Below are 12278 nucleotides of genomic sequence, written 5' to 3' on the forward strand. Positions count from 1 at the left end.
TGAGCCCAACCCTCTTCAACATCTACATGGCCCCCCTCGCAGCCTTCGTACGACAACACGGCCTCAACATCGTATCCTACGCCGATGACACCCGGCTCATCCTCTCCCTCACCAGAGACCCCACCACCGCCAAACTCAACTTCCAGTAAGGAATGCAAGACGTCGCAGTCTGGATGACCACCTACTGTTCACCCTATGTGAGAAGGGTATGCCCAGACGTGGGTCCCGTGCTCACTACGCCACTGGAGTCAAGCTATCCTGGCTGAAGACGGCTGATAGCCAGAAACCAGTCCTAGGATTCTTGATTCCGGTCAATGGAAGACTTGGCTTGGCAGTTCGGGCTGGACTATTCCCAAGAGGCACAGCGTCACGACTGATTTTCATAAGGCCATGTATGAACTGGGGTGGCTTGGTGATTAAAATAACGATGGATTAAACCCAGATTTGTGACTGGGAGTGAATGTTTTGCCATTGTGCAACATTCCGTTTATCATCTTGTGTGTTTTGCTGTTCAACAGCTGCCTGAAGCACAACGCTGAGAAGACAGAAGTCCTCATCCTTGGAACCAACCCTTCAGCATGGGACAACACCTGGTGGCTTTCCGCCCTCGGAAGCCCACCTACCCCCTCAGACCACGCCAAAAACCTCGGCATCGTACTCGACTCATCACTCACCGCGAACCGACAGGTCAATGCCGTCACCTCCAGCTGCTTCAATACAATCTGCATCCTTCACAAGACCTTTAAATGGATCCCCTCTGAGTCAAGGAAGACAGTCACCCACGCACTCATCACCAGCAGACTGGACTATGGAAACGCACTCTACGCCAGCATCAACAAGTCCCTACTCCGCAAACTCCAGACAATACAGAACACCGCTGCCAGACTCGTCCTCAGCATCCCGTGGAACGAATACATCAGACAACACCTTCGAAGACTCCACTGGCTCCCTGTGGAGAAAAGAGTCAACTTCAAAATCCTCACTCAGGCCTACAAATGCCTACACAACAAAGGACCCAAATACCTCAACGTCAGAATCAACTTCCACGTACCCAAAAGAAACCTCCGATCTTCCAACCTAGCACTGGCTGAAACTCCGCGCATCCACAGAGCCAGAGCAGGTGGAAGATACTTCTCTCACATTGCAGCCAAGACCTGGAATAAGCTACCGGCGAGACATCAGAGGCGCCCCCTCCCTGAACACCTTCAGGAAGACTCTCAAGACCTGGCTCTTCGGCTAAACAAATATGAGAAACACCCCCCTCAGCGCCTTGAGACCCTCACGGGCGAGTAGCACGCTTACAATTCCCCTGATTGATTGATTGATTATTGAAAACAAAGATTGTAATAGGATCAAAACAAATCAAGACACTTTACTTTGTGATGTGCAAATAATAAATATTTGCGAAAGCCCTATTTCCACACTTTATTCGGGCGCTATATAGTTCTATTAGTCAAACTGCATGTCATGCAAATTATTTGGCCATTTTAATGGAAAATTAGCTGTCTGTAAATGACCCTGGGTTTCCACACCATGCTTTCGTAATATATGTGACAGTATGCTCCAAAATGCGCCACTGGCTACATACCACACTCATATCGCTCTCCTGCTTAAAGAATATCAGACATGGCACTCACCCCTCTGATACGACTCTAAACAACACTCCCTTGTTCATCACACTGTAGATCTATTATATCTCCTAGCACTTTGAAGTAATTGAAAGGGAACATATAGCACTTTTTTTAAACGTATATATAATGGTTGCACAAAATTGGAACAGCAATCTAGATTCGCACTGTGCCATTCTTATGAACTTTAGTTTGCTGTGTGTTTCTGTACCATCCACCGGCCCCCTTTTAGCTCAGTTTACTGATGCCATCTAGCCAGTATTTTACAGGCATGCCCAAAATGTTATGTTAAAATATAGAGCACATCAATAAAAACTGGAAATGTTTCCCCTTTAAAACATTTAAAATAGTAAATACAGGAAGAAATAACTTCTGATATGTTTTAGAGCGGCCAGTGCATTAAACCTAATTAGAACATTGGAATGTTGGGAGCTCCATTGAAGACAATGAAGTGCTCCCTGCTTCTACAGGCCGGTAAAGGCTCACAGAGCAACATTCCAATGTTTTACAAAGGCCTCTCGGAGCTCAAGGGGGTTTAAATCCCCTCGAGCTTCGAGAGGCCTTTGTTTTATTTGTTTCAAAATTCTGCCCTCTAGTGGCAGAATGTTCAAATATCATTTTTTTTTTATTTCAGTAATTTTTTTTATTGAAAAAAAGGCATATATTCATGGCGCAGAGTGAAAACACATGGGGGATGGGAAAAGACAGGGAAAAGCACCCCGGGCGGGAGGGGGGGGCAAGCATTGTCTCGATTGGCTTGTGCCTGTTTGTCCATGTTCTCATGCTTGCTTCTTCTTCTTCTCGTCAATCCTTCAGGCTTCCCCATGCCCCTTGCAGACTGTCAGATTGTCTTTTCGCTCCCCCTGGTGGCGTGAAGAGAAAAGAGAGGCTTATAGCCCTTGGTTGTACTGCTATATATTAAAGTCCTGTTCACTTGTTAAAGTCCCTCGCATTTGGCTTGGACCTTTAATGTGGGAGAAGCCTTTAATAGTCGGTATAGCACGCTACGGCGGGCTATAAGGCTTTATTAGACCATTGGAATGTGGAGAACTCCATGGAATACAATGAAGTGCTCCATGCTTCTATGGGCCGGTAAATGCCCACACTGCAATATTTAATTATGTTTCTTTTGTTCACTGCTATTGCTGTGAACAAAGGCCTCTCGGAGCTCGAGTGGATTTAAACCCCCTTGGGCTCCGAGACGCCTTTGTTTTATTTGTTAGAACATTCTGCCCTCTAGTAGCAGATTGTTCTAATAGCCTTAAAGCCCTTCATAGCTGGGCTATACCGGCTATTAAAGTCTCACTCCCACGTTAAAGGTCTGAGCCAAAGGCAAGGGACTTTAACAAGGGAACGGGACTTTAATAGCCAGTATAGCCCTACTACGAAGGGCTATAAGGATATTAGAACATTCTGCCACGAGAGGGCAGAATGTTCTAACACATAAAACAAAGGCTCCCTTGTTAAAGCCTTGTTAACGCTGGAGCGGCCTTTTAATAGCTGGTATCGCCCACTACGGCGGGCTATAAGGCTATAATATAGCTGGGCATGTACTAACTATCCAAGAGTGCCTGTTTGCTAATGAGAAGTTCTGGCACTCACTCACCCATTAAAAGTATGGCCTCAGTGCCGAGAAGCGCAGGTACTTCTTACTTTCAAATTAAAGTAGTGCAGGTATTCAGTACCTAAGAATACCTGCCTATTTGAAGGATTGGAGTCGGTGCTTAATTTGTAAAAGAATGACTGGCAGTACCCAAAGATCTCCTCACAATTTCATGGCTGGTGCTATTGAATGCCACGCGCTGAATACCAATGCTGCTCAGTCTGGAATCCACCTCATGCCACTCTACTCCACTTCCAGACACTCGTAACTTCTTTATCTCACTCTTGCAGGTTCTGTGTTTCCATTTCTAAGACGGATTTTCTGTATTTCTCTTCCACCTTCTTCCACGTTTGGGTTTTTCCCTTTCTTGGCCTCAGGAAATGTCTGGTGTGGAAAAATAATGGCCGGTACCGAAAAATGCGTGCCAGTGGCTCATACCCATTACAACCGGCTTGAATTAAGTAATGACTAGAGGAGCTGTCTAAACCATTGCTATTCTATTATTAGAGTTCAATAGGCCTCTCAGAGTTTTCAGCCCCGGTGCCACTGCATCAGTGCTTAATTTGAGCCTGTGGTTTCCAGTGCTCAGCAAAGGAACTTAATTTGTCAGCATCGGGGCTTGTGACAGTCTGCCAGAAGGTGGCGCTGTCTGGCTAATTCAGGTGACCACAGCAACAGTTAATTATCAATTCAATATATATTTTAAAAAAATACTATTACCTGCTGTACAAGCCATTCTTATAGCTTTGGGGGCCGAAATAGTCCAAATTGTCACACTTGTAGGAGCGTGAAGCTTAGTAGTTAGCTGTTACTATCATTGACAGCATGGCTGGGGCAATGGGTGGTACAAGCAGCAGTGGCCTGTTGACGAGAGCCCTGGCACTTTTTTTTTTTGTTTGTTTACAAATTAAGCACTGCTGCACCTGCTTCCCTAACGGTAGCTACGGCCCTTCTGAGTCTTCATGTTATTAATGACCATTTTGTCACAGACACACACACTGCAAGGTCAGAAATGGGGATGTTCCAACAGTGCTTTAATACAGGCACAGAATCGGTCTCAGGCGCCGCGGGTTGCGTGCACTACAAGGAAAGAGATGACGGACTTTTACCACTCACTTCTTGCAGCAGGTCTCCTTCTGGCATGGCGTCCCCAGCGGACAAGGCGGGGTCTGGGATCGCGTGACCGGCGGGCTGGCAGAGCTGCTTCCTGGCGCGCTTCTCGTGCAGGGCTGTGAGACAAGGTGTGCAAAAAACACGTGTTAGAGGCGGGCATGCTAATCGCTTACTCGAGTGTGACAACGAGCGGGTCATAGAGAGGACGCCATTAAACATTTATGCCCCGCACGCCGGGGCTCGAGTATTTAAAAGACTGAACGGGATCAGGGGACTGAAAGAGCTCGATATTTTGGTAACCTCACTGAACTGGAGGTGACGAGTTCACACGCAGCGCATACTGGCGATGGGAAATGTGAGCATGTGTGCCCTGGTGCACTTCGCCCCTTTTATGACGAGTCTTCAAACAACGTCATCCACCACGCTTCGAGTGAGGCGATAGAACATACATAAGGCTATTCCGTTTTGCATCTTCACTCCCATGTACCCACATACACCTGTGCATGATTTCACGTTTCCACCATACCACCCTATCATATTTATGACTGCAATGGCATGCTCCTAGATCACAGGAACCATCACAGTGAGTTGCCCCTGCCAGTGGCACATAAATGTTGCTAGGGGGGAGGGGGACTAATGCAAACAACTACAAGTTCCCAACAACACCTGGTTCGGTAGTGAAAGACAGCCATATAAACTTATAATAACCATGACCCTAGCCTCAGTTGGCCATGCCAAGAGAAAGCGCTGCCCACGGCTGCCTGCTTTCCCTCAGTAAAGTGCAATAGTCTCAGATGACATTAAACAGCTTGAATTCTCTCAAATCCACTGCATGCAGAGATGCCACTCAACACTGGCATTTAGGGTGACCAACTGGCATAGTTGCAAATTCAGGACAGTGAGTTTAAAAATTCAGGACAAAGGGTCAAAATTCAGGACAAAAATTCAGGACAGGAGGTCAAAATTCAGGACCGAAATTTCAGACAAAAGGTAAGTTTTCAGACACATCAGAGGAGGTCGTGCAATAGTTTATAAGTAAGTAAATAGACAATTTAACATAAGTACACGTCAAAATAAGTTTATATTAAGTTGAGACAATCGTGCACCTCATCGTTTTGATATGTGCACAGCTTTGAGCAATTGTGCATGTCTTTTTGTGGTATTTCATATGATATTTTGTTAACAGTTTGGAGTTCCTTTGAAGTGTTGTCCCACCCACACTGCAGGGGAGGCAGACACCTTCAGCCTTCTTTACACCCCTTCACCAAAGACCTCCTTCTGCACAGATTCCGTCACTAACTACCTCCCATGGTGCCCCTCATCTCTATATAGACCTACCCTCTTTTATATGCCATTTATTTTATGGTGATGCTCAGCCCAATGTAGAGTGTTATGCACTTTAGATCATACACTTATTGTTCAGAGACAATGACTCATATAAGTATGTAAATCAATATATAGGAAATTGTTACTTAAGACAAGGAGGGCTACAAGGTACATGAGCCACATGGCAGCCATACTGGTAGGTATATACAGGGCCACTGGAATTATGTGGCAGGGAGGGCCAAATTATGCTGCAGGGTTGACTAAATTATATGGCAAGAAAAGGGAATTTATGCTGCGGAATGCTGCACATTTTGTCATAGTATTACCATATTCATTTCTCATTTTTGCACATTTTAACATTTTCTGGTCATAGGTTGCGCCTCATTAGTACCCATATAACACCCAACTATAGTAATATGCAAAGGAAGGTGACCAGTCAAACTTTATATAGGGCCTTTGCAACACATCACTGCCTTTTTAGTTATTTTTTAATCATTTGAGGAAGAAACTTTTTAAATTAGAATCTTCAGCTATATTCAGCTAATGATGGATTATGTGGTACATGTGGCAACTCCATAATCATGCGGAAACTGTTGAAGCCACACAATCACATAATTCCAGAGAACCCTGAAATACAAACTGTTAATATAACACACAACATAGTTGTTTGGGTTGTCTTTACAATTATTATACAAATAAATACTTTGCTCCGAATGTTACACTTTGTGCTTTACAAGAGGCGTATTATGTCTCTTGCTTCTTTATGATGAGTCAAAACAGGGATTAGTGAAACCTCAGATCTGTCCAAGAGATATATTAATCACCAGAGTTAAATAGACATTGTTGTTATAGCCCAAAAATTGCAGGCGCGCAAAGCACTCGGAAGGCTTTGCCTTTCTTCCTGACGGATATTTCAAAATGTAGCTAGGTCCTCCAGCATGGCTCCACCACAAAAGCAGCATGCTGTGCCCTAGAACTATGCAGAGGATGGCACACCACATGCTGTAACTACACAAGGGCCCATTGGAAGGCAGAGGCCAGAAAACTAAAATACCCCCGCTTTATATGACACAAAATAAAGGAGCAAAGTGAGCTATCCCTGTCTTTCCTTTTGAAGTCTGTGAAAATTGTTCCCCTGATGAAAATTTGCAAAAATAATGCGAAAGTATGCTTTTTACAGCAGGAAAGAAAGCTGGCAAAAAACTGCATTTACCTATATTGACGTGTGTCTTTTATTCTGTCCATCTTTTCATTTTCTTTCCTCATGTCCTTTCCATCCACCTTTGTTCTCTACTTTCATCTTTACATCCTCCATTTATTTTTCTTTCCATCTTTCTGTCTGTGCATCCTTTCATTTTGTCTCACTCTCTCTATTCTTTAAATTCATATTTCATTTTCTTTTCATATTTCCATATTCCACATTAACATTCATTTTGTGTTCTTTTTTTACATTTGATCATCCTCTTGTCCTTCCTTCCATTGTTAAATCGAACTATGTCTCTATCTTTCCAGCTTTCTTACATTATTTGTTTCTATTCTTCCTTCGCTTTCTCACTCCATTTGTCTTGTGGTTCTTTTTGATTGACCAAGAACCAGATACCACACATTATAATTATTTCTCTTTCTGTCCCTGCTTTTGGCTACTTCTGCACCCTCTGCCCCCGCCCCGCCCCCCACACACACACGCACACAAAGCTGCATCACAGTGATCATTCCTGCTTTTATTTGTTTGTTATTCTGTCCTGTGCTGATCTGCGAGCCACAGATCAAAGTTAGGAAGGGCCATGGAACACTGATCTGACCCCCCCTCCATCTCCCCTGCTTCTCCACCCCTCTGGCCCATTGTCATTCTGTAGGTGATAATCAGCCACATCAGAATGACAATTGGCCTGGTCAAAGACTGAGCGCACTCGGGGCTGCTGCAGCCTCAGAGAAGTGCGAGCTGGCTCTGATTGTCCCAGGGGAACAACAGCTGGCTGCCATCCCCAAAATTACGGACAAATGGCGTCCGGGAAAGAAATGCTCATGGACAACAGACAAGGGGGCCAAATAACGGGCAGTCCGTGAAATTTACGGGCGGTTGGTCACCCTACGGGCATTTCTTGGAACAAGCATAGGTAAAGCCAATAGGATTCGCCTATGTGAGAGGTATTGGGTTAGCAATTAGGTTCACCAGCGAGGCTGCTGTTCAGAATGGCTAAAAATTCGTGGGGATGGGGTAGAGTGGGGTAGATTGGTGTTGGGTGGAGTGGAGGTAGAGTGTGGTATAATGGAATGTAGTTGGGTGGACAGGTAGATTGGAGTGGGGTGGAGTGGTGTAGATTGGATTAGAGGAGATTGGAGTGGAGTAGGGTAGACTGAAGTGGAGTAGGGTAGACTGGAGTGGAGCAGACTGGAGTGGGGTACATTGGGTAGATTATAGTTGGGTAGAATGGAATGGAGTGAGGTTGATTGGGGTAATTTGGAGGTGTGTAGATTTGGGTGGAGTGGAGTGGGGAAGAAGGGGGAGTGTGGTAGATTAGAGTGGGGTGGAGTGGGTTAGGTTGGGATAGAGTGGGGTAAATGTGGGCAGATTTTAAAGGAGTGGAATAGACCTGAGTGGGGTAGTGGGTTAATTGAATTGGTCGATTGGGATGAAGTAGAGTAGACTGGGGTGGGGTGGGGTGGGGTAGATTTGAGTGCAGTGGGTTAGATTGGAGTGGAGTGGGGTAGATTGGGTAGAGTAGGGAGGGATATTTTGGGGTAGACAGGAGTGGAATGGAGTAGATTGGGGAAGAGTGGAGTACAGTGATTGCAGTAAATTTGGGTGGGGTAGATAGGAGTGGAGAGGAGTAGATTGGAGTGGGGTAGAGCAGAGTGGGGTGGATTATGGTAGGGTAGATTAGAGTGAAGTGGGGTAGATTTGAGTTGAGTGGGGTAGAGTGGGGTGGAGTCGGTTAGATTGGAGTGGAGTGGATTGGGGTAGCTTGGAAGTGAACTGGAGTGGAGTGGGGTAGACTACTAAAGTAGATTGGAGCAGAGTGGGTTAGATTTGAGTGGAGTATGGTAGATTGGTGTGCAGTGAAGTTGACTGGGTTAGATTCAGTGGAGTGGAGTGGTGTAGATTGGAGTGGAGTTGGGTAGAGTGAGGAAGATTGTAGTGGCATGAAGTAGATTGGATCATTGTGGAGTGGATTGGGTAGACTAGAATGGAGTGGGGGAGATTGGGATGGGTGGGTAAACTGGGGTGTGGAAGAGTGGAGTAGATTGGGTGGTGTGGAGTGGGGTAGATTGGAGTAGAGTATGTGGGTAGATTGCAGCGTAGTAGGGTGTGGTAAATTGGGGGACATTGGAATAGAGTTGGATAGATTGGACAGGAGTGGGTAAATTGGAGTGGGGTAAGTGATGTGGAGGGCCATAGAGTGGAGTGGCATGTTGTGTCGTGGAGTGAGTTGTGAAGATTGGAGTGGTGTGGGGTTGAGATGCATGGCATGCCATAGAGTGTCTTAGAGTGGAGAGGAGTGGCGTAGCATAGATTGGAGTGGCATAGTGTGGAGTATGCATGGTGTGGTTGCACACTGCCGTTGAAGGCAACACATTTTCAAATGAAATGACCATTACATTTGCACCCAAATATGGTTTTACTGCACACAAGTGATATGTGCAAATGTCATCACCGAGTGTATTGATGTGTTTTGATGGTATTTAAATATTTGTTTCAACCACACTTCAGAATTACTAAACAAATGTGCTTCATTTGTATTCATTCTGATATATTCTGAAACATCAACTCAGTTCATTTTTTTGTTGTGTGCTAGGAAAAAACATCCTACACCCTCTCCTCTTACATAGATACTCAGCAGGATTGTCCCGTAAATTATCTCACTTCGAAGTCCAGGAAAGAAAGGTAAACACCAAGCTCTCTTGGAAGAGAGAGCTTGACATTTGACCTCTGTCTTTGAATGCACAGCAAATGTGACAAGATAAGAACAAGGTTTAAAGGCCTGTTTACAGAAAGTGAGTTTGTGGAAGAATACAGTTAACAAGGTTGGGGCAACGGGGGGGGGGGGGGACAAACTCAAGCACAAAAGCCTAAAGCAAATAAAGCCAGAAAATTTTAATTACAAACCACAAAACCCATGCCAAGCAACGGTCAGAATGCATTGCTATGTCAACTTTATGAATGTGCCCAAGAAGTCTTTAGAAAACCGAACCGCTGTGCTGTCTGGTAGGCTACGACCTAAAAAAAGAGCAGATAGTCTCAGTTAGGAGTACCCCGAGATAAAGCTGGTAGTCCCAGCTTTTGTTGCTCCTGGAGGATCTGTGATTCTCCTTTGGAGTCTGCTTGGATTGCGTGCTGACAGTTCTGACATGAATTACCTACAACAGGAACTATCCATTTCGGATGATACTTCGAGGGCCAAGCTGCTAGTCTCAGCTGAGTGGCTGTTGACATGCACACATGGGTATGCAACTAGCCTCTTCTCTCCCTACATGGGCACTGTACAGGCATTGCAGGGCAGACTGCAATGATCCTGCCCATCAACATGCTCCAGAAACATGCACCTGCTCATGGGCATGAGTGCATGCAAACATTACTACATGCTTGCACGTATATGCAGATGTCTTTGCGTAGGTGTGGGTATTTTTAAATAATGATAATTTGTAGCTAAAATTCAGGGATCATGTTCTGTACTCCAGAAGGGACAGTGGCATTTGGTTCTGTGCACAATAGGTTGCTTCTCCAATGTGCACACAGAGTGCTAGCATTTTGTTGTTGGTAGTCTGCAATGGCAGGATTTAATTGTGCTTTAGTGAACCAGGGAGATCTGGGACATGCAAGGATTGCTCTACGCTTGCTACGTTGCAACTCGGGGAGGCATCACGTCATCAATGATATCGAATGGGGACGTTCTAAGGCAGGTAGTCTGGATGGAGCAAGAACAGAGCAATACCATAATCATAAATAAAATGTTGTCAGATTTTGTACATAGAAACAGTTCTCTTCATCACTCTAACAAATAATACACATTGAGCTTATGTACCGTGACAACAATGAGGTTTGTGAATCCTACTTTCTTGCGAGGATGGAGTCAACAGGACAACATTGGGGACATATTTGAAAATGGGAGGCACGTCTATCCCATGCTATAGACCCAAGTTAGTTCTTTCAACTCAAAACCTCACAGTGTATCCAAGGTGTGAAAGAAAGGTATTTTGCTGGCTTCTTCGGACTCTGTAATATTCTGAACCCTTCAGAAACGTCAGATTTGGGACAGATTCTTGGTTAAATCAGGGAAAAGTTCTGGCTCTGGTCAGGTCACAGCTTCAAGAATCAACCTCCAAACACCACCCAAGTGCCTGTCTACTGGGCATTGGGGCTGTGCCATTCAGCATGGCATCAAGATCATGCCAGGTGAGATTAGAGAGCGTTGGCAGTCTGTCCATGGCAGAATCCAGTAAAGGGGGATGCATAGTCTGCCTGTGCCTCATATAGTACTGCCTGCGAAACTGAGTGGAGTTTCTTTATCCAACTCCCACTAGCCCCACCCTCCAATCTATATGTCATTTACAGCTGCAAACTCTGCACAAGGGAGTCACAGAGGGGGGCACAATGCAGGCTAATTTTATCACCTTGTGCACCTGGATTTATTTGCCTACTATGCCCTTCTTATGGCCTGGCTTGACAGCACAGCTATCGTCACACAATTATGTGAGAATTACCAGGAAAGGGGCTGTGGCTCCACCCACATGTTGGGAGCCAGGAGTACATGTTCGGAATGGGCAGAAGTTGTATGCTTCCACAAAACAGTGCTTGCCCTCTACACAGCAATGACAATTTTGTTTATTTATCCAGCTGTCTGAGCTTGAATTTCAGGGGCACACACATGACATTGTAGCACTATTAGAGCGTCTTATGTAACTTGATATTTTATGGTGTTTTCCCTGGCAGCACCAGATGGAAGGAGGTCACTTATTAACCTACATGATTTTTTTTAGGTCTGGCTTGACAGTGCAACTGTCAACTTACCTTTTAATGTGCACCAATATTATTCTACAGTTATTTGCTTCCACACAAATGCATATCCATTCCCATACTATCTAGTTGTAAGGCTTCACATCAGTATGCAACACTCCTTTAAAGTCAGACCAATTGGCATTGCTACTGCTTCTTGAAGAAGGCTGCCAAACAAAAGCCAAAATCAGTTGTGGCTAAAAATGGTTAAACCAGTCCTACACTGATGGAGGCCTTGGCTAGAATCCTGTCATTGGGCCTTGGGAGGATCACAGTAGCCCATCTTACTCTGAAAGAAGCCCCCGTGGCAACAAGCCATCAGGAATACGCCCCCTCCCCTTAAAGAAAAGATACTATTTCATGTAGTTTGTTGCCCTTTATCATTTGTCGTTCCATAGCTATCTCAGACTCCCACACACTATTCTTTTTTCTTTTTCAACCTAAGTTACGCCTTCTCTTGACTCATCGCAATATTTTCAGCAGTCGGTCCCAGTGAAGAGTTCCAGTAGTTTGCAACAAACTTTCCGACCTTATAAAGAAAGGGGTTTCAAGGAGCAGCTGACGCCCCACTAGAGGGCAGAACAGTTTATGTTTGAAACTATTTGAACGAGCG

At 45.0% G+C, this 12278-nt stretch overlaps 1 protein-coding gene across 1 annotated transcript in view; it reads right to left on the reverse strand.

Moving 5' to 3' along the window:
* LOC147722732 (aryl hydrocarbon receptor repressor-like) overlaps positions 1 to 12278 on the reverse strand; it is an 831322-nt gene that overhangs the window by 429807 nt on the left and 389237 nt on the right. The window contains exon 4 of the mRNA XM_086966883.1: positions 4348 to 4460. Within this exon, the coding sequence (XP_086823009.1) occupies positions 4348 to 4460 (113 nt within the window). The remainder of the gene's footprint in view (positions 1 to 4347; positions 4461 to 12278) is intronic.

Source organism: Lissotriton vulgaris, chromosome 4_1, assembly GCF_964263255.1.
Source record: "Lissotriton vulgaris chromosome 4_1, aLisVul1.2, whole genome shotgun sequence".
Taxonomy (NCBI): Eukaryota; Metazoa; Chordata; class Amphibia; order Caudata; family Salamandridae; genus Lissotriton; species Lissotriton vulgaris.